General features: G+C 37.3%; 1 protein-coding gene across 1 annotated transcript in view; it reads right to left on the minus strand.

Annotated features, from left to right (window-relative positions):
* ADAMTS19 (ADAM metallopeptidase with thrombospondin type 1 motif 19) overlaps positions 1-27,169 on the minus strand; it is a 262,774-nt gene that overhangs the window by 201,450 nt on the left and 34,155 nt on the right. Inside the window, exon 3 of the mRNA XM_069591632.1 lies at positions 7,644-7,809. Coding sequence (XP_069447733.1) covers positions 7,644-7,809 — 166 coding nt within the window. The remainder of the gene's footprint in view (positions 1-7,643; positions 7,810-27,169) is intronic.

Here is a 27,169-nt window from a genome sequence, read left to right on the forward strand (position 1 = left end):
ATACGGACTGTGAATCAGGCAAAATAAAATGATTGGCAAAGGAAACCCAGAAGAAATGTCCCACATAAGTAAGGAAGTCCCTCAGCCTGCCATGAGGGCACAACTCAGTGACTCAGCGGGAATTCTTTCCTGTCAAGTCAAAAAGCCAGGGCTTTGTCACTGACCACTGCTCTAACAGCTAGGATTTGGTGCTCTCACTGCCGTGACCTGGCCCCAATCTCTGGGGGGTACCCAACCCCCACTTCAAGCTGCTGCAGGTCAAGCCTGCCCAAGATCAGAATCACTACAGTTAAAAACATATTTTATGAATCCATATTTAGTACCAGCAGTTAATACCAAACAAAGACCTTGATGAAGGACAGCAAATGAAACTAATTTTATTAGTATCTTAAGATCTATAACAGTTAGAAATGAATTTTGTAGTTTTTTTAATATTGTAATCACAATCCTACTTTAGTATATTATCATATAAATGTAAAGAGAGGAGGCTGGGCTGGTCACTGAAAAAGAACCACCCCACCCACCCACACACACACACACACACATAAAACACTATATTATTATATTATCATATTAGTATATTATCATATAAATGTAAAGTCTTTAGTAGGAGACATTCCTATAAGTATATGAAAAGGCTCATCTTGGCAGGGTCAACACCTAATAAGTTGATTGTAGAGGAAAGATAGGTAGACATATAGATATACAGACACAGATCTACCATCTCTCCTAAATGGACACATCAATGGTCTTCTGGGTAAAAATCACACAGTGGTAGGAACAGAAAGGAAGAAATAATAGGCAACATATTAGCAAGTAGATATCACCTTTGGTGAAAGTGTTAGTTGCTTAGTCATGTTCAACTTTCTGACCCCATGGACTGTAGCCTGCCAGGCTCCTCTGTCCAAGGGATTTTCCAGGCAAGAATACTGGAGTGGGGTGCCATACCCTTCTCCAGGAGATCTTCCCAACCTGGGATCAAACCCTCATCTCTTGCACAGATGATGGATTCTTTACCATCTGAGCCATCAGGGAAGCCCAGTAAAATTAATCAGAAGAAACAGAGAAAAAGGATAATGATTAGGATTATTCTTTCTTCTTGCTATTGTTTGTTTTATGTGTGTGTGGAAGGGGGTGGGGGTGGGTAGGTGGGTGGGGTGGTTATTTTTCAGTGACCAGGTAGATAGTGGAAATACCAGCAGCAGAATCTGGGAGGAAAAATGACGGGTTTAGCCACAGATTTATTAAGTCTGAGGTGCCTGAGAGACATCAGAGTAGGAGTTACTTAAACACCTGACTGTCAGGAGAGAGATTCAAATGGAGGTAGAGTTTGGAACAAAACAATGTGTCAGAAAGATGAACCCATGGATTTGGACTCTATCATTCCAGAGAAGCCTGTGGCATGAGATGTAGAAAGAAAAGGAGGAAGTTTTGGGAAATGCCTACATTTAGAGGGTATATATATGGAAGAAGACATGCCCATGGAGGAGACAGAGATGAAAGAAAAAATAACATTTGGTGCTTTTCAATCACATCAAGAGTGATTAAGGGACCGTGTAAGGGAGAGACAGTAAAGCTTTTGTTACCTTTATCGCCCCAACTAATGACAGCTGTAGTGGCCCCAAACTGTCAGTGTACTGCATCCTTATTTGTGTGTTAATTTAAATAGGCTATTTGGAACATTTTAGGTTTCTTAAGAATCTCAATACCATGACTCTCTGACTCCATCATATGAGTTAGCCACTGTGTGTGAAAATCATGCATGTTGAAGTCATCTTTTTACTAAGTGGCTTCCTTGAATGTCTTCATTGTCTATATCAAGCATGCTGAGCTGATTCTTCATCTCTTCAATCCTTGAGATCATTTTCTACCCAGATGCATGCATAAAAACAACAGAGTTGATACCATACACTCCCAGTTCAAGAAGAGATCAGTAAATGAGGATATACAGGTGGACACTATGTGCTCCCCATAATACCCTCCACACACTGACGATCATCTCCACAATGTCATGCCTGGCATATGGAAACTATATCGGTTGGTAGTGGCTGGGTTAGTTAGCTCTAAGAATAGATATGATCTCTGTTATCCTGATCAAATAGATTGGTCTTCTTCAATTCTATAAATCTTTCTTGTTAGCACAGAGTCCTAGACATACTCACAAGTTTGTAAATATTGATGGATAATGCCACTGGCCTGTTTACAGTCTTGAAGGACCACATTTTGCCTTCCAGATAAAGTCTTTCTTACCACAGTACTCAAGGCCCCTCGTTATCTCATCTGTGACTACTTTTCCAGGCTTGAACCTCCTGTCGCACTGCAGACATGGCTTCAGCTCTCCTAGTAGATGATCTCTTCTGCCCTTGTGGTTTTGTATTTATTGTTCCTTCTCCCCAAGATGTTCTTTCCCCATCTAACAACATCCACTATTTTTCACAAATGTTTTTCATTTTACACATAATCTCATTTAATTACGGCAAGAGCCCTAAGGTTCAGGTACCACTCCATTCATTTTGTATATTGTAAATGAAGCTTTGGAGAAAGCAAGGAAGTTTTCTAGAGGAAAGTAGGAAGTAGCAGCATAAGATGTGAGCACAAACAGTCTGACTCTAAAGTTCATTTTCTTAACCTGCATACTCTGTTCCCTTTCTTCCCTGTGGTCTGGATAAGTTTTACTTGATATTTGAGATTACCCCACCCTCCTCCCCAATAACAGAAGCTTAGAATCTTGGGTAGCGAGTTGGTCATGGTTCTTATTATAGAAGACCTACAAGACGTTCTAGAAATAACACCCGAAAAAGATGTCCTTTTCATTATAGGACGCTGGAATGCAAAAGTAGGGAGTCAAAAAAACGCCTGGAGTAACAGGCAAATTTGACCCTGGAGTACAGAATGAAGCAGGGGAAAGGCTAATAGAGTTCTGCCAAGAGAACACACTGGTCATAGCAAACATCCTCTTCCAACAACACAAGAGAAGACTCTACACATGGACATCACCAGATGGTCCACACCAAAATCAGATTGATTACATTCTTTGCAGCCAAAGATGGAGAAGCTCTATACAGTCACCCAAAACAAGACCAGGAGCTGACTGTGGTTCAGATCGTGAACTCCTTATTGCCAAATACAGACTAAAATTAAAGAGAGTGGAGAAAATCACTAGACTATTCAGGTATGACCTAAATCAAATCCCTTATGATTATACAGTGGAAGTGAGAAATAGATTTAAGGGACTAGATCTGACAGAGTGCCTGATGAACTATGGATGGAGGTTCATGACATTGTACAGGAGACAGGAATCAAGACCATCCCCAAGAAACAGAAATTCAAAAAAGCAAAATGGCTCCCTGAGGAGGCCTTACAAATAGCTGTGAAAAGAAGAGAAGTGAAAAGCAAAGGAGAAAAGGAAAGATATACCCATTTGAATGCAGAGTTCCAAAGAATAGTAAGAAGAGATAAGAATGCCTTCCTCAGTGATCAATACAAAGAAATAGAGGAAAACAATAGATAGGAAAGAATAGAGATCTTTTCAAGAAAATTAGAGATACCAAGGGAACATTTCATGCAAAGATGGGCTCGATAAAGGACAGAAATGGTATGGACCTAACAGGAGCAGAAGATATTAAGAAGAGGTGGCAAGAATATACAGAAGAACTGTACAAAAAATATCTTTACAGCCCAGATAATCACGATGGTGTGATCACTCACCTAGAGCCAGACATCCTGGAATGTGAAGTCAAGTGGGCCTTAGAAAGCATCACTATGAACAAAGCTAGTGGAATTCCAGTTGAGCTATTTCAAATCCTGAAAGATAATGCCGTGAAACTGCTGCACTCAATATGCCAGCAAATTTGGAAAACTCAGCAGTGGCCACAGGACTGGAAAAGCTCAGTTTTCATTCTAACCCCAAAGAAAGGCAATGTCAAAGAATGCTCAAACTACCCCACAATTGCATTCATCTCACATGCTAGTAAAGTAATGCTCAAAATTCTCCAAGCCAGGCTTCAGCAATACATGAACCATGAACTTCCTGATGTCCAAGCTTTTTTTAGAAAAGGCAAAGGAATCAGAGGTCAAATTGCCAACATCTGATGGATCATCGAAAAAGCAAGAGAACTCCAGAAAAGCATCTATTTCTGCTTTATTGACTATGCCAAAGCCTTTGACTGTGTGGATCACAATAAACTGTGGAAAGTTCTGAAAGAGATGAGAATACCAGACCACCTGACCTGCCTCTTGAGAAACCTGTATGCAAGTCAGGAAGCAACAGTTAGAACTGGACATGGAAAACAGACTGGTTCCAAATGGGAAAAGGAGTACGTCAAGGCTGTATATTGTCACCCTGCTTATTTAACTTCTACGCAGAGTACATCATGAGAAATGCTACGCTAGAGGTAGCACAAGCTGGAATCAAGACTGCTGGGAGAAATAGCAATAACCTCAGATATGCAGATGACATCACCCTTACGGCAGAAAGTGAAGAGGAACTAAAGAGCCTGTTGATGAAAATGAAAGAGGAGAGGGGAAAAGTTGGCTTAAAGCTCAACATTCAGAAAACAAAGATCATGGCATCCAGTCCCATTACTTCATGGCAAATAGATGGGGAAACAGTAGAAACAGTGGCTGACTTTATTTTTCTGGGTTCCCAAATCACTGCAGATGGTGATTGCAGCCATGAAATCAAAAGATGCTTACTTCTTGGAAGGAAAGTTATGACCAACCTAGACAGCATATTCAAAAGCAGAGACATTACTTGAAGAACAAAGGTCCGTCTAGTCAAGGCTATGGTTTTTCCAGTGGTCATGTATGGATGTGAGAGCTATACTATAAAGAAAGCTGAGCACCAAAGAATTGATGCTTTTGAACTGTGGTGGTGGAGAAGACTCCTGAGCGTCCCTTGGACTGCAAGGAGATCCATCCAGTCCATCCTAAAGGACATCAGTCCTGGGTGTTCATTGGAAGGACTGATGGTGAAGCTGAAACTCCAATACTTTGGCTACCTGATGCAAAGAGCTGATTCATTTGAAAAGACCCTGATGCTGGGAAAGATTGAGGGCAGAAGGAGAAGGGGACAACAGAGGATGAGATTGCTGTATGGCATCACCGACTCAATGGACATGGGTTTGGGTGGACTCTGGGAGTTGGTGATGGACAGGGAGGCCTGGCGTGCTGTGGTTCATGAGGTCGCAAAGAGTCGGACATAACTGAGCGACTGAACTGAACTGAACTTATTATAGATAGCCTAATTACTCATTTACCAGCTTGCACAAAACAATACATTCGTCCACCTTGTGAGAATAAGAGCTGTGTCATTTAGCTCTTTGTCATTGCTGTGATGTGACTGGTTCTCCTATGTTACAAATAAAGAATTTTAAGGTTCAAAAATTCAAGGGAAGTGAAGGAGAGTATCTAGCTAGAGTGAGACTGAAGCTAGGCCTTGAACCTGGTACCTCTGACTCTTAATCTCCTGCGCGTTTCTTTCTTCTATGTTATATCTTAATAAAAGAACAGGACAAAGTCATCCTAAACTTTGAGGGTATGTGTTTAGAAAACAGCATTTACATAATCATTACATATAAACATAATACATTTAAAACATTAACATGATGAAGGGGGATAGGCAAAAACCAAGTTGAATACAAGTAAATTTTATGATTCCATTGTGCAAAGGCAATTGCTGCAACATTATCCAAATCTGAATGTTCTTTAATATGCTAATATATTATCCTGAAATAAGAAGGGAAGAACTACAATTAGACATATCAGTATAAGTAAATGGATATTTTATTTCATAGATTGTTAATTTTAAAATGATTTTTAAATTTCCCTTAAAAAACACTGAAGATAGGTAAGAGAACTTAGAAAACAGCTTCGCAATCCTTGCATGCAAGTGCTTGATCCAAACAGGTTAATTAAGATATAACAGTCATGTCTTTAAAAAATTAGAAAGTTTATCGACATGGTCTGTCAAATATGAACCATGTATTTATGCTTTATAAAACCTATCAAAAAAAAAGAATTCTCTAGAAACCTTTCCTCCAAACATACTGCAATATAAAGACTACTTTATGTCATCTGTACACATGAGTAATTAGAACAGCTGGAACTTACTATGATTCAAAAGTTGCATGGTACAGATTTTCAGTGTAACTCACACAAGGCAATCTCCTTAAATGGACTATATCCAATTGTTGCTGTTATTGTCTCACAATATAAAAACTTTTCTTTTGTTTTTTCAGATTATGACTTTTGTCCAGCTGTTTTTTAATCTCCAGTGTGTCTATATTTCTTAGAATAGAGAAGAGGGGTGTGTCTTATTTAAATTGACTTGATAATGTGCTTTGAATAATGTGACAGAGAGGTAGATTCACTTAACCACTTCTGAAGATAATTCTCATATAGACTGATACCATGAGCTTTCGCAAAAGAAAACAGAGATCAGAGATTAATTTGAGATTGTATTTCTAAACAGAAACATACTGAAATCCTGTCTGAATCTGATCCTCCTAGACAACTGATGATATGAACATGCCAAGGCCTCTGAAAATGTTACTTATTATCACAATTTATATACCTAAATCAACCTAAAATACCATAACCAATTTTCAAGTTGCTCTCTTGGCACTAAATACACTAATACCTAATTCTAAATCTCCAAGTCAATTTTAAAGTCTTTATACCAAAAATTCTTCAATAAATTCATATTTTCCTCAGATTCTAAATGGAACTATTTCTCATATCAGTGAATATTCAGAGATGTCTGGATTAGATGTCCAAACATTTTTACTAGGGAAACTGCTGAATGTTGGCTATGACTTTTAGGTCCTATTTATGTAATAGAAATCATTCATTTTTCCTTAACCTTCTTGCTAATGCCACATATCTCTGCCAAAGGAAGTAATAAGGAAGTGTACCAAACAGGAACCCCATTTTATTTCTGTGAAAAATTGGCAGACACACAGAGACTAGGATTTGATGGTTGGAAATGTTTGTGAGCCACTTAAAACTTTAAAATTTAAGATATTCTGATACTGAGAATAAAATTCAAGAAGTAAATCATGACTCTTCTTCCTATTCCTCTATTAATATTAACAATCAAGATGATTTTTACTTGAATCAAACAGAAAAAGAAGAAAGTGGAAGATGCTTCTGGTCAAAGTACAGAGATTTCTATGATGTTCACATAGAAGTAAACTAAAATAAGACCATGAGCTCATAGTATTCAGTTTCAGGGGATCTGGAGTTCTCTCGGTGTCATTTCTATTCCAGTTCAGTGAACAGAATCCCATGAGGAACACTTCACAACTCAAGAGGGATATAGAGCATGCAATGTATTAATATCTGAAGTTCTTCTATTTTTATATTAAAATATATTACTTCATAGAAAACAAGTCAAAAAAATATATGTAATTGTCATTAACCAAGGGAGATTCCACATTAAAAAAAAAAAAAAGATAAAGCTGTGGACAGATGGATAGACACAAAGAGAGGGAAGGATGGGGAAGGTAGGAAGGCAAGGAAAAAAGAAAACGCGGGGTGGGAGAGTGGCATGGAGGGAAGAAGGGAGGGAGGGAAGGAGGATCTATTCCAGGATTCATCTCACATTGCACAGTTAATTAAACCCTTTCAGGAGAAGGCATTACCTGAAATAACACCACAGTAATGACTGTGAGGAACAGACTTCTCTGTGACTTTTTCCTCCATGGACCTTTTCCGCCTATATACACGATGTGGGTGACCTGTTATGGCCACTGTATCATTGAGTGGTTCAATAAATATGAAGTCCTCATTGAGCTGTATAAATCCCATCTGGAACATATAACATAGAAAGATGCATATGAAATACCTGCTCATAAGTTAGTTTCAATTAAACTTATTCAATTAAGTTACTTTCTAGGTTCTCCCACTCACACACACACACTTTATTTTCTTCCACGTATATGCATACTTTTTTCTAGTGCAGCTATTCTAGCAACCCCACTAATAAGGTCTTCCCATTTTATTACTCATCTTTCGGTACTTTACTGGACTAGCATAAACTTCATACAGTTAGTCTTAGCCTGTGTGGGTGGGAGGCGAGATGCCAGCAACAGATGCAGAGTAAAAATTCTGGAATGTTAAAGGCTCACTTTGGGAGACCCATGGGGTCACTTATATGCACAGCAGGTACAGAAGAGCAATACAGTTTTTAACTGCATACATGACACAGTCCAACTTTTTGACAATCATTACTTAATAAAATAATTTATACCACAAAAAATGTAGGGTATATAGCATTACAGTTATTATATAAAATACTCTCAAGCCTTCTTTTAAACATTTTTTAAAACCCTTGAACAATAAATTACAGAAAAAGGAAGTACCACTTACATAAACAAGTTTCATTTCATACAATACCATATTTTAAAGTTAGCCACTTGTGAACAGGGGGCTAAAAACTATGAAATTCAGTTATGATCAGCAAGATGAACTTATAACAAATAAGTATTCTTTTATCATATTAAAGCTAAGCCTAGTCATTTCTTCCCTTTCTATTTTAGAATATAAAGTTAAGTTATAACTAGGAAAATATTTTACATGGAAGAAAACATGACTTGATCTTTCCAATTTTTATTATTTTAGTCTACTATAATATATATTAATATATAAAATGCATACTTGATCACTTGTACTGTTAACTTATTAGTAAACAATTTTGAAGAAATAATCCCCTAGAACCTACATTATTCATACATGATATGGTAATATTAAAGTTTTCAAATACCATTTTGTATTAATTTTATAAAAATTATATACAGTTCATTTTGTTTCACATATAATTAGCATCATAATATAATTATTTCTTCAGATATAGTCATTGTTCCACATTGTATATTTTTTTTAAATTTAGGCCAAAAGCTTTTCTTAAGAAAAAAAGGCCTTTTATTTTGTTTGAAGCGTACTGCAACTTGTATATGGAAAGACTAAGTGGCAATATGCTATCACATTTTATTTTGTACAGAACTGACATTATAAGATACCTGAAGAATAAAATCTAAAACTCCTTACCAATTTCGCTTTATTGAAGCTTTGTATCACTAATAAAAGCCTTAACTGCTGGAACAGCAGTTCCATCCCCTCTATGTGTCCCCTCCGCCTCTCTTCCTTCCTTCCATTCCCTGTCTCTTTCTCAGTTTCTATCTCTCCGTCTCCTGTTCACACACATGCACATGCATACATCACTTGTGGGCGGGGATAATGCAAAAAATTTCTATGCTAATGAGTCTTTTAACATATCAGGCATACATGTATTTGGGACATTTCTGTTAAGTTTAACTTCCAATGAGTTATTTTATTCTCCATCCATGTTTTCATTCTCTCCAATATGAAATCAGCTTCCATTTTAATTAGAAACATGAAACACACAAAATTTTCCCTAGAGTCAAGTTTGATGGGAATAAGAGAGAATATCAAATGTTTTTAAATTTAAATAATAATCATTAAAGATATAGTACATCTACATATGGATTGAGGATAGAACGCGTGCTTAGTCGTTCAGTCATGTCCAACTCTTTGCGACCCCACAGACTGCAGCCCACCAGGCTCCTCTCCATGGGGATTCTTCAGGCAAGAGTACTGGAATGGATCGCCATGCTTTCCTCCAGGGGATCTTCCCAACCCAGGGATTGAATCCAAGTCTCTCACATTGCAGGCGGATCCTTTACCAACTGAACCACCAGGGAAGTCGGACTGGGGATAAGTGGTGTCATATTATCATCAATTGAGATTATGAAAACACAGAAATATGTCTCTCTTGTTTGAATAAGTGTGATTCTGAGATTCAGTCAGTATCCAAAGCCACAAATAAAACTGACAGTGTAGCTAATGACTAAAATAATAACTGCTATGATGCTTAGTTTCCCTAAATCATAAATTTGTAATCTGATATATTCTTTCAACAGGTTATAAGCATGGGAAGGGTTATAATAACAAATCCTATAAAATTTAATTGCATACTATCATATAAAATGTAATAACATCAAGAACAGATTCTAGACTTAAGATTATTCGGGTTCATAACCTATTACTATCATGTAAGTATGAGAAACTTAATTTAATTAAGTTTAATTTTAGAAGGAAAGAAAATTAGTAGTGCATTAAAATGGCACAATACATTCTCCAAAATAAATGTGAACTATATAAGTATTTTCTCCAAGATTCCTCTTCTTAGATTTTTCAAAATGATGTGAACAATGTTGAGGCATTTCACGCAAACATTTGGTAATGAAATTAGTTAAATTTAACTGCCTTATCTGTCGTTATGTGTATCTTCTCATACAATGGCTCCTCTCCTATTGTATTGAGTGCCATTACTTGATTTGACATTTTAGCAAACATTTCAGTGTTTTGCAAACTGACCACTGCTTATTTGAAAATAAATTACCAGCCGTTTCTTGTCTTACTGGTTCTGAAATTTTACTATCTCTCCATTTAGATGCTTCTGTGTTTTTTAAAATAGCCATTTACATTAATCTGCATATAAGTGTATTATCATGGCCACCAATTCCTAATCACGTGAAATTTGACCTGACAAATGTGCATGGATTTTTATATATCATTGCTTCAATTCACCTAATGCAAATGTTTCAGTTGTTCAAATTCAAATCAACTACAGTCTATTAAATAGATGAACAGATTCTAAAGTAGTACTGTAAGCATAAATAAAAATAACTAAAAATTTAAAGTTGCTACTCTTAGTAGGTTAACTACTTCACTCCCCCTACCTTAATTCCTATTCACTTAAGCAGCTGATGCACTACTAATAGAATTACCTCAAGTCCTCTTTTTATTTTTTCCATTCTCCTTTTTTGGAATTTTTTTTTTTCCAGGACCTCAGTTTTCTACGTGAACTTTCAGTTGACTAGTTGAAGGTATATATCTGAGGGCTAAAACTACATACGGTAAGAATCTTTAATAATATCCTATTTTTAAAAACACACAGCACATCACAAGAAGTAAATACTGTCTGTGGTAGACCATTATAATTTCAGGCTATGTGAAGACTCTGCTATCTGGAGGGATAGTATAATTTGGATAAAAGTTACTTCTTATGGGAAGAGGCATTAGCAGAAAGGCAAAGAAGATGCGAAATCCAGGAAACTTGTTTAAAAAGATGCCTGGCTTCCTACTTATCAGGTATCCTTTCTAAGAAAGGATATATGTATACATATAACTGATTGATTTTGCTGAGTTGTAGAACTAACACACAACACTGTAAAACAACTATACTCCAATAAAAATTAATTTAACAAATAAAGTATATTTTAAAAAAAAGATGTCCGACTTGAGTAGAAAGTGAAAGTGAAACTCACTCAGTTGCATCCAACTCTGCAACCCCATGGACTACAGAGTCCATGGAATTCTCCAAGCCAGAATACTGGAGTGGGTAGCTTTTATCTTCTCCAGGAAATCTTCCCAACCCAGGAATCGAACGTAAGTCTCCTGCATTGCAGGTGGATTCTTTATCAGCTGAGCCACAAGGAAAGCCCAAGAATACTGAGGTGGGTAGCCTTTACCTTCTCCAGGAAATATTCCCAACCCAGGAATCAAAGCAGCATCTCCTGCATTGCAGGCAGATTCTTTACCAATTGAGCTATCAGAGAAGCTATCAGGGAAGATTTGAGTAAAGAAACAGGTAAATGTAGCCCCAAAATAAGATGAACCAATAAAATTGAAAACATCAAATGACAAAGTTCTTGACAGAAAAAGAAAGTCAATGAAGGTTTGAAAATGATTAGTTTATTATCTGACTGTAAAGTATGTTAGAGAATCCCTGAGCTACTGGAAGAAGCATAAGTGTTTGCCTTCTAAACAGCAGTTGCTGAAAGGGATCTGGCATCAGCACACTGCTTATAACAACATTTCACACAAATGTCTTATACGCTACATGATGTGAATTCTACATAAGCTGGCTATATTTTCTAAAATATTCTCTTGTATGGTAATGTTATAGCATATATCTCACTAAGTAAATAAAATACATAGTTGAAAACATAAGCATCACATAGGGATTGACATAAATTAAATACTGTAAGTTCTTTTTTTATGCTTTATTCAAATGAAACATCATTTTCAATATTATTGTAAGTGGGAGTAGTTTTTCGAGCTTTTATGTATTTTATGTATTTATGTATTTTATGTGCATACATAATCAGTCGCTTCAGTCATATCCAACTCTTTCTATACATAACACATAAATCTGTAGGAAAACACACTTCTGATCCCATATCTATCTTTTTACCGTATCATACTAAAATACTCTCCTGACTCGATCTTTTCAGTTTTTCCTTTATGACTGTGAGGATCAACTCCAAATGAAGATATATAAGTTATATCTAAGTCATGATGAACTCTTGCCTGCCTCTCCACTGAAATTTCACATATAACCACTATAGACAAATTTTACTGTGTGAACAAACTTTACATTTTAACATATTTCAGAATAACTTTTAGCTGCACACTCACATCTTAGTACACTGCATTTGCTGGTTTCTCTTCCCAGAAAAGTCACTGTTGGTGTGGAAAATTATTTCTTCAAATTCAAGCTGAACCTGTCCCCTCTCCAAAGTAACCACCACCTCCTCTGTCCACCTTTTCCATTCTTGCACTTAGGCGCCCTTTGAACGCTGCTTGCATGTCTGTCTGATGAGACCATGAGCTATTCCAGGGAGGGCTTGGGGCGCAGCGCTCGTCACCATGCCTTCGATGCACAGGGCCTGGTACAGAGCAGGTGCTCACAGAATGTTAACTTCATTCAATGTATTCTTCACTTTTGAGAGAAAAGAAAATAGATACATTTGTTGCTCAGAGCCACACTCTACCTGTGACTCCCTCTGAGGCAAAATTTCAATGTGATTTCTTCCCTCTTGGCATTTCCAGTGTTACTTTCCTGTGTGTCCAAGTTTTATCTTTAGGAAAAGTTTTCATGTGACCACATTGTTAACATCATTCCATTTACTTTCCCTGCCAAAGGGCTTCAAAAAGAATCATGAAACAACAATGGTAGAGGGAAACTTAGACTCATCCGGCCATCTGGATTTTTAAAATCAAGAAAACCAAGGCTTAGAAATCTTGTATGACTTGCCCAAAATCACACAGAGAGTTCATGGGAATGTCAAGGATAGAAGCTAAAGCCTCCCAATTTCCAAATTGATTTTAATACAGCACTGAATTTGCTCGCCACCTACATTCTCCTTATATTTCCACCGGCATTCTCGCTTCCCCCGCTGGACTGGAAAACTGCTCTGAGGCCACCCACAGTGTCCTTCCTTTTATTCTCCTCCCTCGGGCATTTGACCCTTGACCACCTTTCTCCTCCAAGAATATTCCATGGCTCCACTTATCTTCTTCTCTAGCAACTGTTTCTGTTTCCTTAAACAGGTCCTTTTCCTCACCCACAAGGCAGTTCTTGTTTCTCTGCATTTATCACTTCCAATGAATTTATAAGTCCCCAGGGAAATGACTCTCAAATCCTCCTTCCAGATCCACCGCTTCTATTCAAGATCCTTTCTCCTTGTCTCTTACTCCTCATCTCACTTTAGATGCATTATAATTCCCCCCAAAACTAGCACCTCCTCTTTAAGTCTGTACTTCTCTACATGACACTTTTCTAGGTAGCCAGGCTAAAAAAAAAAAAACTATATAGTCCTTTCCTCTTCCCTTTTCAAAATTACTTTGAAATGTTTACAAGAAAACAAGAATAGAAGAAAATAACATGCCAGTATGCCAGATGCTATATGTACATTATTTCATTTAATCAAACAGCCAGCTTGGGATAACTCTGCTAATGTCACCCATTTTGCAGTTGAAAAAGCCAAGCTTCAAAAAGACTTCCTGTGCATGAGTGCATGGTGAGGACAGGGTTCAAAGCAAAGACCTCCTGGCTTGCAGCATGTGCTGCCTCTTCTGTGAAGCTATCTGAAAAGGCAAGACCTGCTTGGATTGTTGTTCCAAATAACTCTCGTCTTTTAAAAACCTGCACTGAGCATTTGATGTCAGGCACAACATCTCACACATGGTAGGTGTTCAAAATCTGATATCAAGAGCAAGGCCAGTTGTTTCCTTTGTTATTATTTGCTCCCATTCTGAGGGTTTCACCTTGTTTCTACTTTCCTTTGCTATGCAAAAGCTTTTACATTTAATTAGGTCCCACTTTAATTTCCAAAATATACTAGCAGTTCATAAAACTCAGTATCAGAAAAACAAACAGCCCAATCAAAGAGTGGGGAAAAGACCTAAACAGACATTTCTCCAGAGAAGACATACAGATGGCTAACAAACACATGAAAAAATGCTCAACATCGCTCATTATTAGAGAAATGCAAATCAAAACTACAATGCGGTATCATCTCACCCAGTCAGACAGGTCATCATCAAAAGTCTACGAATAATAAATACTGAAGACAGTGTGAAGAAGAGGGAACCTCTTGCACTGTTGGTAGGAATGTAAATTGGTACAGCCACTATGGAAGAGAGTATGGCGATTCCTTAAAAAACTAAGAATAAAACCACCATATGATCCAGCAATCCCACTCCTAGGCATATACCCAGAGAAAACCAAAATTGAAAAAGACACAAGTACCCCAATGTTCATTGCAGCACTATTTACAATAGCTAGGACATGGAAGCAACCTAGATGTCCATCGACAAATGAATGGATAAAGAAAAGTGAAACTAAAAGTTGCTCAGTCCTGTCTCTTTACAACCTGATGGAATTCCATACAGTCCATGGGATTCTCTAGGCCAGAATACTGGAGTGGGTAGCATTTCCCTTCTCCAGGGGATCTTCCCAACCCAGGGATCAAACCCAGGTCTCCCGCATTGCAGAGGGATTCTTTACCAGCAGAGTCACAAGGGAAGCCCAAGAATACTGGAGTGGGTAGCCTATCCCTTCACCAGGGGATCTTCCCGACCCAGGAATTGAATCAGGGTCTCCTGCATTGCAGATGGATTCTTTACCAACTGAGCTATCAGGGAAGCCTCATGGATAAAGAAGTTGTGGTACATGTACATGATGGAATATTACTCAGCCATAAAAAGAAACACATTTGAGTCAGTTCTAATGAGGTAGATGAACCTAGAGCTTATTATACAGAGTGAAGTAAGTCAGAAAGAGAAAGATAAGTATCATATACTAACACACATATACAGAATCTAGAAAAATGGTACTGAAAATTTTATTTGCAGGGCAGCAATGGAGAAACAGACAAAGAGAACAGACTTATGGACATGGGGAGAGGGGAGGAGAAGGCGAGATGCATGGAGAGAGTAACATGGAGACTTACATTATCATATGTAAAATAGATAGCCAATGGGAATTTGCTGTACCTCTCAGGGAACTCAAACAGAGGCGCTGTATCAACCTAGAGGGTTGGGATAGGGAGGGAGGCTCAAGAGGGAGGGGACATATGTACACCTATGGCTAATTCATGTTGATGTTTGACAGAAAACAACAAAATTCTGTAAAAGCAATTAACCTTCAATTTAAAAATACAGGAAAAAAGAGCAAGGACAGGCCCCATCCCTCACAAAGCAGAAGACATTAGGCTTTGAGCTTGTATCTTGAGGTGTTTTATGTGACAGGCACGTGGGCTGTCAAAGGCACATTGGCTTTCTGAGTGCATGGAGGTTTTCATCTCCAGGCCTTCTCCAATGGTGGAAACTCAATCTCTCTCCCACGGCAGATTTGGGAGAACAGTTCAAGGTTTTTGTTTTTCTTTCCTCCTTCCTTTCTCTCAATTCTCTTTTCTTTTTCTTAAAATGTTTTCTGATCATAAAAATCAGAACTTTTAAATAGAATATTTTTAAAAATATAGTTGAAAAAAGAAAACAATCATCTCAAATTTCATCATACAGAAGTGTGTATATATATATTAATATGTATGTATATGTTTCTTTCTGGTCTATTAACATATACACATAAGTGTCTCTGTATCTGTGGACGTACATGTGTATACCTATACACACGTATACATATGCTAAAGTTTTATGTTCTACTTTATTTTCCCATCTAAGAAAGCTTAGTAACTATTTTATTTAATATTGGATTGGCCCAAAAGTTTGTTTAGGTATTTCCATAATGTCGTACCAAAACCCTAATAGTATTACATAGTCTTTATAAGTTGGTTTTTATTGCCGAATAGTAACTTATGTTCTAAATATATCACAATCTTATTAGCTATTCATTCACTCAACCCTCTACTCAATAAAATGCTTATGAGTATGAATGAACTTTGAACAGCCAGAGCTATACAGCAGTGAACAAGACTGACAAGCCCATTACCAATTCATACCCCAAGTGCGGAGACAATGTGTTATTTGTTCAACCAGGTCAAACTTACACTTCCAATTTCTCCATTACCATTTGTTAATAAGCTTTACATTGATGCTGTGTGCACTTATTTATGTCTGTGTTCTATTTCACAACAAAAACCAAGGGACGATATAGCTTGGAAGTATCCCACGAGCTACCTAAAGAAGAAAGCAGGGGCTGAAAGTGACCATTCGGAAAAGATGAACTAATTCTCCTCAAAGAACAAGTAAGTGAAACAAGAGAGTGAACAAGTAAGCCCCTGCCCTCAGGGCCTCAGGGGCAGCTCTGAGGAGGAAAGCCTCCTAAGAACCAATGACTATGGACTGTGACAGAGAAAGAGGGTGTCCACCTTAAGCATCCATCATAAAGCTCAGTCACACCATCTGTGATTCCATTCTCCTTCCCCTCACAGCTTCAGTCCCAGGGGATGTAGAGGAACCCAGCGTGCTGAGCAGGAGAAATTACAGTTCTACATGGGAGAGAATGAGGACTCTAACTCCACGTCCCCATTCCTCACTGCAAATGACGAGCTCTCAGAAAGCCTGAATGTGGAGAGCATACATCTCAGATAAATTTGAAATTTACATGAATTTGGATGGTTTGATGATTATGGGACAAATATTTTTAATTACCAGAGACTTTCTGTGACTAAATTCACCATGGGACTTCTCACAACCCAAGAGTAAACACCACCAGCAGACCAGAAAAACAGATATGAACAATCAAAAGGCAAACTGCTCGTTTCACTATGATATTCCTTGAATCCTGTTTATTCAATAAACACTTATATATGCATAATATGAACTCAGGCGACAAATGTTACAAAGAGGTAAGAGACAGTGATGTGGGGATGGCCTTTCAGGGGAGGTGATATCTAAGCAGAAATCTAGCGTATCAGAGATAGTCAGGCCAAGATGTAAGGCAAAGAGCTTTCAAGGCAAAGAGAGAAACAAATCCTTGAGATGGGAACAAATTTAGACACTTTAAGGAAAAGCAGAACTAGCGCGGCTGCAGCTAAGTGATACATGGGAAATTATAATTAGAAAGGGACGCAGGGCATTGATCCATAGCAGTGTCCCTTATTTGGTACACATTCAGAAATAAACCCTGATAAAATTCTACTTTTGTTTTTAGGCCACCTATCTTTTCTTAGACCCTGTCCCATTTTATTATGGGGCACCTCATGATGGCCTTCCGGGTTATGCTCTGTCAACAGTATTATTTTATCTACATGACAATTATACTTCATTAAAGAAGAATAGATCTTACTCTTACAATGCTTCCTCTATTTTCTTGAAAACCATTGTCTTCTTTTAACTTCTCCCCAACATTTGACAGAAATATGGATTTAAGAACAATTTCAAAAATGTCCCTTTTATCAACAACATTGCAATGTCATTATAAACAACATCACAGAATGATAATAAATAGAAGCTGTTCTATGCTGAAGAAGCAAAAAGGAAGTGGTAAAAACTGGTAGAGCTGAAAATGAATACCCCATCCTAGTGTTTCATTATCCAAAACTAATTGATTTTTTGGTTATTATAATGGTTACTTTCTCATTTTATAGGAGAATTTTTGCTCATATCAAGAAAAACTTGATTTCTATATACTTTTTTTTTAATATTCCATTCACTGTAATATAATCTCTGGTTAGTTATATTTTTTTCATTAATCCACTAGGGTGTCTATGCATTCTTAGAATAAGAAAACAACAAGCTGAGAAAAAGAGAGCAAATTCAGTTTTAAATCTACTTCTAAGTTTATCAACCAGTCCAGCCAAAAGCTATTTTGTTTTGCTGCATTTTCTGGTGGTTATTTGATTTTCATTATAAATGTACTGACTGAATCTCCACAATATGCCAAGAGGCAAGGCACTGAGGATTCAAAGATGAAAACAGATTTAATCTCTGTCTTCACAGACCTTATATATTGTGCATAAAAGGCAGGAAAAAGTGAACTATTCAGAAAAATGTACTTAAGATATTCTAAAGTAGGAAAAGATCATTAAAAAAGCAAACAGGGATCTGAAAGAAATATAGCAGAGGTTAAGATGCCAGAGAGGGTACTCCAATAAAACCTATCTAAGGAGATCACATTTGAGGCAAGAACTGAGGGAGCCAGCCATAGAAAACAATGCAATTGAGAGAACAGTGGTATTTTAGGTGAAGGAGGCCATTTACCAAGGCTATAACTCTGGAAAATAGGAAGGAGGAACTCAATATATCAACTTCAAGTTGTATAAAAGCGTACAATTTTAAATGATTATTTATAACCACATATATTTGTGTGTTGTGTTTACATCACACTTTAAAAATGAGAAATAAAGGATAAACAAAACGACTCTATTACTTAGCAATATAAAAGCAAAGTAAGTGTTAATACTAAAAGAAAGGCAATTGCTCCTTAAGGACAGAAGTCAAGGAGGGAGCAAGAAAATGTATTTTTTGCACTGTAATTTTTATAACTGTATTGACTTTTCAAACGATGTACATGAATGGCTTACATCACATTTTAATTGAAGAGAGGTTGAATTGGGAGGGTTCTTGTTGGGAAGTCACTGCAGTGACCAAAGCAATAAATAATGGTGGCATCAGTGTAAAGTCTATGTGAGAAATACCTATAGATATGCTAGGACACAGTTAAAGAAGTGATGTGGAGTCAGAAGCAGTGGTGGGGGTCACAGATAAATAATTGTAGCAGCAAATACAGAACAGATGGGGTTAGGAGGGCATGGTTTATGTAGAGCTCTAAAGAACATAAGACACATTTAGATGGCATCTGAAGTGTAATTGGAAGCAACAGACAGTGCATGGCATAATCTGTTACATTTGGAAGAAAGTCATTCTTGTTCTTTGAAAAGCAGATTGCAGGGTGACAAGAGCTGAATGAGGGAGATCAGTCTGAAGCCAGTTATGCTAGCTCACGTGCAAGATCACGATGGCTAGACCAAGACAGCAACACATGTGTCCAAACTAAGAATGTGGACGCAAAGTAAACACATTTGAGACTAACTGTGGTTCCACATGCAAACCAGAGAGCTACCACTTCAATCTGTTAATGGTTTCCAATGTTGTTGCATAGAGGGACAATAACACGGAGAATTAAAGATGACTCCAGAGTGTCTGTCTTAGGTACTCAAGAAAGGGAGATAAATGTTTGTAATTGAGATAAAAATGTCAAATACTGAGATGAAATAGATTTTGGGGGCAGATAATCAAAGTTTCTGATGAGGCTGTCTTAAGTTTCATATAACTGTGAAACACCCTAGCAGAGGAATCAAAATAGACAGATGATATATGCAGCTTTGTAGAGAGCCTTTAACCTAGAGAAATGCATCTGTGTACTGCCAACATAAAGATAGTATTTCATTTCATGGTGATGAGTGATGTTATCCAGAAAGAGAATAAAGAGGGAGAACGGTAGAGAGCTTAAGACCAAACCTGAGAATCCTACCACTGAGGAGAGTAACAATCAGTAAAGGACACTGAGGAGGAAGGACTAGGAAGGTTAAAGGAAAAGTAGGAGCTTGTACGGTTGACTTTTTAAAATCAGAATTAACTGTTTCTAGAAGAGGCTTTGAAGAAAAGACAGGAATAAGTTCTTACTTGGTTCACGCTGAAGATGCGCTTGCCCTGTCTAACCCATAGTGTTCAGGTTAAAAACGAGTCGTCCTGCACAAGATGGTCAAACACACGAGTTCATGTTGCTGCTAAATTCAACAAGAACGGAGCCAAAGAACACTCTCCTGCCTGTATCAATCAGGGTTCTCACAGTCATAACAATGTGACTTCCTTCCAATGCAAATGAGAGAATTCTACATGTTCCACTTTGTCGAGTCATTGGAGAGTTTAAATGTATTAACTAACTTTGCCTGACCTGCGTTTTTTTTTTTTTTTTTTAAGGAAAAGGTCGCTTCCAACTTGCCACCTACCCTGGCACTTACTGAGCTGGTACACATTCAGCCGTGCACCTCGTGCTTAAAGGGTTAGTCACTGGGCGATTGCTCAGAGCCCTCACCACAGTGATGAGCACTCGCAGCACTTAAATCTCATGCAATTCCAGCCCAGTTATGTGCTTGAAGTGGAACTGAATGAGACCACTGAGAAAGCTGCACAGCTGCGATTTGGGGAAGTACTCATCACTGCCAGGTCTTACTGGTGACCTCACAATTAACAGAGATGCTGCCAACCTCCTACATCCCCCGAGAGAGTAGATACGAACTCACTTCACCATGGAAACAAGATTAGTGGAGCAAACTACTCAAGGACCATAGCACGGGTACTCAGAGACATGGAAAATGTGCTGCAACTTATTTTCCAGATTCAGTGAAAGGTCAAATAAATACAATAATTCATATGTTCAACAATATTTACTGAGCACACACTATGTCAGCTCTTGTGCTAGATGCTGGAAACACAGCAGGGTACAAAACGGTCATTTTAAAACAGACAAAATTAAGTCTCTTTTATAATAATTAAGTGGTTTACTTACTATAGATGTTAAGTCCTATTTCTCACATGCAACCCCACTGGCAAAACATGGGATCTTTTTTTTCCATGTAGGACCCTTGGATAATTTAAATAGTCTCCCCTTGCCCTATTCTGACGGCATTAAGTAATATCCAAGAAATTACCTTGTTGTTTTTTTCCCTTAAGTGAAGTGAAAGTCGCTCAGTCGTGTCCGACTCTTTGTGACCCCATGGACTATATAGTCCATGGAATTCTCTAGGCCAGAATACTGGAGTGGGTAGCCTTTCCCTTCTCCAGGGGATCTTCCCAACCCAGGGATCAAACCGAGGTCTCACGCATTGCAGGCAGATTCTTTACCAGCTGAGCTACAGGGAAGCATTAAATATTGGACCACAAAAGTTCTTCCTCGCATGGCCTGCTTCTTAACTACAAGCAAGATCCTCAAACACAAATGTCTGATCAGGGAGAGTAGGAAGAACACACTTTTCCTTTCTTCCTTTACTCACTCTTTCATATATGTCCCATCCGTGACTAAAGAGGCTCAAGAAACTCATGTAACATCAGGTTGGTTTACTAGAGATTACCTTGGGAAGTCATATACCTGAAGAGGTGAAATAATCAGGTATAAATTGGGAAGCCCATTGCATTCTACACATATCAGACCACATCAAAAATATTAAGTCTGAGCATCACAGTATAAATGAGAGCATATCCAGATAAGAAATTGAGGGTCAGTTTGTTCCAAACCCCACCCAGAGAAGAAATCAATCAGCATCACTAATACTTGATATTCTACTTATGCATTTCAATCATGAATATAAACAATCACCATTCTGAAGCAACCTAGGCCTCTGTTGGACAGAGATAACTCTCAGGTTTTTACAGAAGGGCCAGAAGGCTTCTGCAAAGCTCCTTTAAACCATGCATCCTGATTCTGCTTTCTAAGACCTTTTTATACATTCTATATAAAAGACAAATATGTGTTCAGTTACTATAACATGTAACTCTAACGGTTACATATTTCTGATATGAAGTGGGCTCCCTACCTTTTTCATTCTTTTCATTTTACTTGGTGATTCTTTAGTTTATAATGTCCACTCTTATGGTTGACCTTTTTTAAAGTATGAAAGGGAATATTAAATGAAACATATCCTTAGCACAGAGGATGAGCTGAAATAGATTGCAAGTTACATTAAAAGCCTGGCACAGACTGGTATAGGATAATAGGATGGAAAGTGTTTCCATTTATTAATTTTATCATTATTAGGAAATACTTCAAATTTTCAGAAATGTATAGGATATAGAGTACCCAGTCATCTACTCTGAGTATTTAAGATGTTAACATTTATTTGCTGTAGATCATTTCTAAAAAACTAACAATTCATTGATTTGGTTGAAGTGGACCTACACACCTTCCCAAGACAAATCCCTTTCTCTTACTGCTCAGAGACGACTGCTACACTGAAGACAACGCAATCTTTTGCATTCATGTTTTAAATTTTCACTTCATGTGTCTTGCTATTACAAGTGTATCAGTGAACACACGTGGACCTATTTAAAAGGGTTCATTCTGGTGGCTGAATTGAGGATAGACTAGAGAGGGAGAAAGGCTACTGATTGGTGGCTCCAGCTAGGATGGTACTAATGGCAATGAAGTTGATCAGATTCAGGATAAATTCTGAAGGTAGAGTGAACATAAAATACAATATTTTTATGTGAAGTTTGAAAGAGAGGAATTCAGAACCACAGTATGATTTTGACCTTTGCCAGATGGAACTACACTGGAGTAGGAACTGGCAACCCATTCCAGTATTCTTGCCTGGAAAATTCCATGGACAGAGGAGCCTGGCAGGCTACAGTCCATGGGGTCGCAGAATCAGACACAACTGGGCACGTGTGCAAATAGAACTACATGTGTGACCATTAATAAGATAAAGTGGAGAGAACAGGACGGGAGGGCTGGGTGGAGGGGATGGAATCAATAGTTTAGAACATGCTGAATTTGGAGCTGAACAGAGTGGTCTGAACTAAAGTTACTTATTTTGGAGTCACTGATGTATGCTGCTGCTGCTGCTAAGTCGCTGACGTATAGTTGGCATTTAAACCTTGAGAATGAGTAAGATCAACAAAAAGGTATACGTAAAAAACACAAAAGGCCCAGGACTGAGCCCTAGGGCATATGAGTGTAAAGATGGCAAGGAGAATAGGAATAGTCAATGAAGCAGCCTGAGAGAAAGCAGAGTTATGGAATCCTGGATGGCAAGTGATAAAAGCACATAGTAAGAAGGAGGGTGGGCATGGTTAACTCTTCCCAGTGCTGCCACAGAGAAGATGAAGACCTAAGTAAATATTTTTGTCAACTGCATATCCTTTGTCCTTTGCAGTTAACCACTCTGAAATATGAGGCTTCCCTGATAGCTCATTTGGTAAAGAATTCATCTGCGATGCGGGAGACCTGGGTTCAATCCCTGGGTTGGAAAGATCCCCTGGAGAAGGGAAAGTATTCTGGCCTAGAAAATCTGTGGGTCACAAAGAGTCAGACAGGACCGAGCAACTTTCACTTTCACTCTGAAATATACACTTATTTCTTTGTAATTTGAAGAAGAATTTAGATACAACTACCATTCAATTTCTTATTTCATTAATGCTAAATGCAATATAAATTTAGCATAAATGGGGAAATTATCCAATCTCAAAATTCATCACATATATTTATGGATTTTGCAACTTTAACACTGCTGAGGGAATCTCTGCAGTTTTAAAGGAAACTGAAATATGAAGAAAAATAAAATATTTGAGAGCACTCACTATGAACAGACAGAAAAGTAACTGGGGTATAATTCTTTCGAAACAAATAATCCATAGTAATTGGATTATTTGTCATCTTCTGTCATCCATCTTGGTTACAATGCAGTATAAGAATTATGTCAGTTTATTCCATCTAATGTTTCAATTTAAACTGATGGTAGAACTTATTTATTCTTGTAAGTTTTATATTGTTATATGCAGCCAAGCCATTAAAAATACTTTGGGATTTTTAACTTTATAAACCAAAAAATCGGCAACTACTTAAAGATTCTAAGCATTGCCAAACTGAATGAGGATCATATTAATGTTATTACCTAAAAGACTGATTAAAATTCTTGTATAGAAAGAGTTACATTCAGAAGTCTGATCCTTCTAGAAACCTCTTTCCTGGTTGATATTAATATTATTTAGATACCCTCATTTAAATAGTTAGAAATCTACCCAAATACTCTCATCCATAATGATTAAACAGTTACTTTTAAAAGATAGCTATGAAGCATTTTACTGAAAAGAAAAAAAAAAAAAGTAATTCAAACTCTGAAAGGAGGTCTAGAACTGAAATTAAACTAAAAATACCAAATGAATTGAGAAAATATTTAAAATGTGCTTATAGCACATCAATTCTGTAAATGAGAATAGCTAAGACCCTAACAGCCAAATGAGTAAGTGAGATGTATAATTCACAAAGGAAGAAAATAAACAGAGACACAGGTGTAGAACAGTAGTCATTCCTGGTTAGTAATTAAAGAAATGTAAATTACAATGATCAGGCACAATTTCACCATTTCAAATAGTAATTTAAAAAATAAGCATTTAAGATTATATCTCATAGTTGGCTAAAATAGTCAGCCTCAGCAACCAGAATTTGTTGGTGGCCTAATAGCTTAGTTCTCTCTAATAAATCCTTGTAGAAACACACAACTTACAGTGCTGGAATCAGCAATTGCAGTTCTGGTAATGTATTCTTTGAACACACTCAAAATATGACTTTTTGCTTTTTTTAATTAAAATCAAACCTATAAAAAGTATTAAACAAAAATATTTGGAAGACATATTATTATAACTGTAGTAGGGAAAATCTTAAAGATGTATGCAAGGCAGCAACCACATAATATGCACTTTTTCAAATCTGTAAAATAAATGGAAGCCATTTGAGTCCACTATTAAGGAAATAATTAGCTAAATTGTGATATATTCAGGAAAAATGCATTCTATATCCTCTTTAAATATGGCTTTACAGAGTCGATGTGACAATGTAAAAGAAGGACATGCACTTTAATTTGAACTGTGAAAACAACACAAAAATTCATAGGGAAACAAATTGGTAATAAAAACAATATACCAAGTTACAACAGTGTTTATAAGTAGGGGAAACATGAAAACACATCTCTCTAAAAAAACAATTGTGGTTACACTGTTCTCATAATAAATAAATATATATTTAATTATATTAAATATATATATATTACACACATACACTGACCTTCAGAAACCATTCATGAGAAATGCTGGGCTGGATGAAGCACAAGCTGGAATCAAGATTGCTGGGAGAAATGTCAATAACCTCAGATATGCAGATGACACCACCCTTATGGCAGAAAGTGAAGAGGAGCTGAAGAGCCTCTTGATGAAAGTGAAAGAGGAGAGTGAAAAAATTGGTTTAAAGCTCAACATTCAGAAAACTAAGATCATGGCATCCGGTCCCATCACTTCATGGCAAATAGATGGGGACACAGTGGAAACAGTGACAGACTTTATTTTCTTGGGCTCCAAAATCACTGCAGATGGTGACTGCAGCCATGAAACTAAAAGACGCTTACTCCTTGGAAGGAAAGTTATGACCAACCTAGACAGCATATTAAAAAGCAGAGATATTACTTTGCCAAAAAAGGTCCGTCTAGTCAAGGCTATGGTTTTTCCAATGGTCATGTATGGATGTGAGAGTTGGACTATAAAGAAAGCTGAGCACTGAAGAATTGATGCTTTTGAACTGTGGTGGTGGAGAAGACTCAAGAGTCCCTTGCCTGCAAGGAGATCCAACCAGGGCATCCTAAAGGAGATCAGTCCTGAGTGTCCATTGGAAGGACTGATGTTGAAGCTGAAACTCCAATACTTTGGCCACCTGATGCGAAGAGCTGACTCATTCGAAAAGACCCTGATGCTGGGAAAGACTGAAGGCAGGAGAAGGGGATGACAGAGGATGAGATGGTTGGATGGCATCAACAACTCAACAGACATGAGTTTGGGTAAACTCTAGGAGTTGGTGATGGACAGGGAGGCCTGGCGTGCTGCGGTCCATGAGGTTGCAGAGTCGGGCACGACTGAGCTGAACTGAAATTAACCTTCAATTATATAAGCAATACACAAGGACTTCATCAAATTGTTTTCAATATTATGTTTAAAGATCTCTTTGATTACCATCCTCAATCCTAGCACTTATCTGCAAATATATTCAGTATTATCAGTTTAATTTGGTTCTTTCTATATCTTCTTATATCTTTATACACACATATATAGACACCCATAAGAAAATGCATAGCAAGCTCTTTTTAACATGAATAGTGATATAATTTATGCATGTTCTACAACTTACAATTTCTTGAAACTCAACTTTGGAGAAGGAAAGGCCTTCTTAAAGAAGCAGCAAAATGCGGCCTTCATGTTGGACAATATTGTCAAATCTGACATATTAAAAGTAGAAATGTTGTATGACAAAATATAAACAAACCTAGCAGACTGAAAGAAAGGTCTGGGAGAAAGTACTGGCAAAATACGTAACAAAAGAACTTTCTTTACTGAGATAAAGAAAAGTCTTTCCGCTTTCTTTACTTTACTCTTTCTATTCTGAGGTAGAAAGGTAACCCAGTAGAAAGATTCCCAAATTAAGTGATAGGAAATCCTTACAGAAGAAACCCTACTGGCTAATGACATAAAAAGATGACCAACCTGTCCAGTAACCAAAGAAATTAAAATGGAAACAATAATATGCTATTTGACAGTCAACTACATGGAAATAAAATTTTAAACTGGAGAATATCAAAGTTTGAGAGATTATTAGGAAAGCAAGTTCTCTAAAACAGGTGTTGGTGTAGAGGTAGAATTGGCTTAAACCCTTTGGAGAGCAACTGTGTCCTATGTCTTAAATGAAAATGTGCGTATTTAATGGCTCAGCAGTTTCACCGAAAACAAAATACTTGCACACATGTCTAAGTGAAAGGCTAAGTACAAGACTGGGAGTGCAAATTGTTTGTCATCAAAAATAAGAAAACAACCTAAATGACCTCTGTGTGGGATCAGTCTATGAGACTGCTATAAAATATGCCTTTTAAAAGTTAAGTAACAGCTGTTCAGTATTTATATTTACTTCACAAACTCTCTATTTCTAATATTATAATTACTAATAAACATACCAATGAATGTTCTCTTCTCTCTTCTGTTTCCTACATAGTATTATGAAATGTTTGAAGGACATATAGGAAATTGAAGGCTACAGGAAAACAGGCAATTAACCCATAATCTCTGCGGGTGTGCATTTTAC

This window comes from Ovis canadensis, chromosome 5 (genome assembly GCF_042477335.2).
Source record: "Ovis canadensis isolate MfBH-ARS-UI-01 breed Bighorn chromosome 5, ARS-UI_OviCan_v2, whole genome shotgun sequence".
In the NCBI taxonomy this organism is placed as follows: Eukaryota; Metazoa; Chordata; class Mammalia; order Artiodactyla; family Bovidae; genus Ovis; species Ovis canadensis.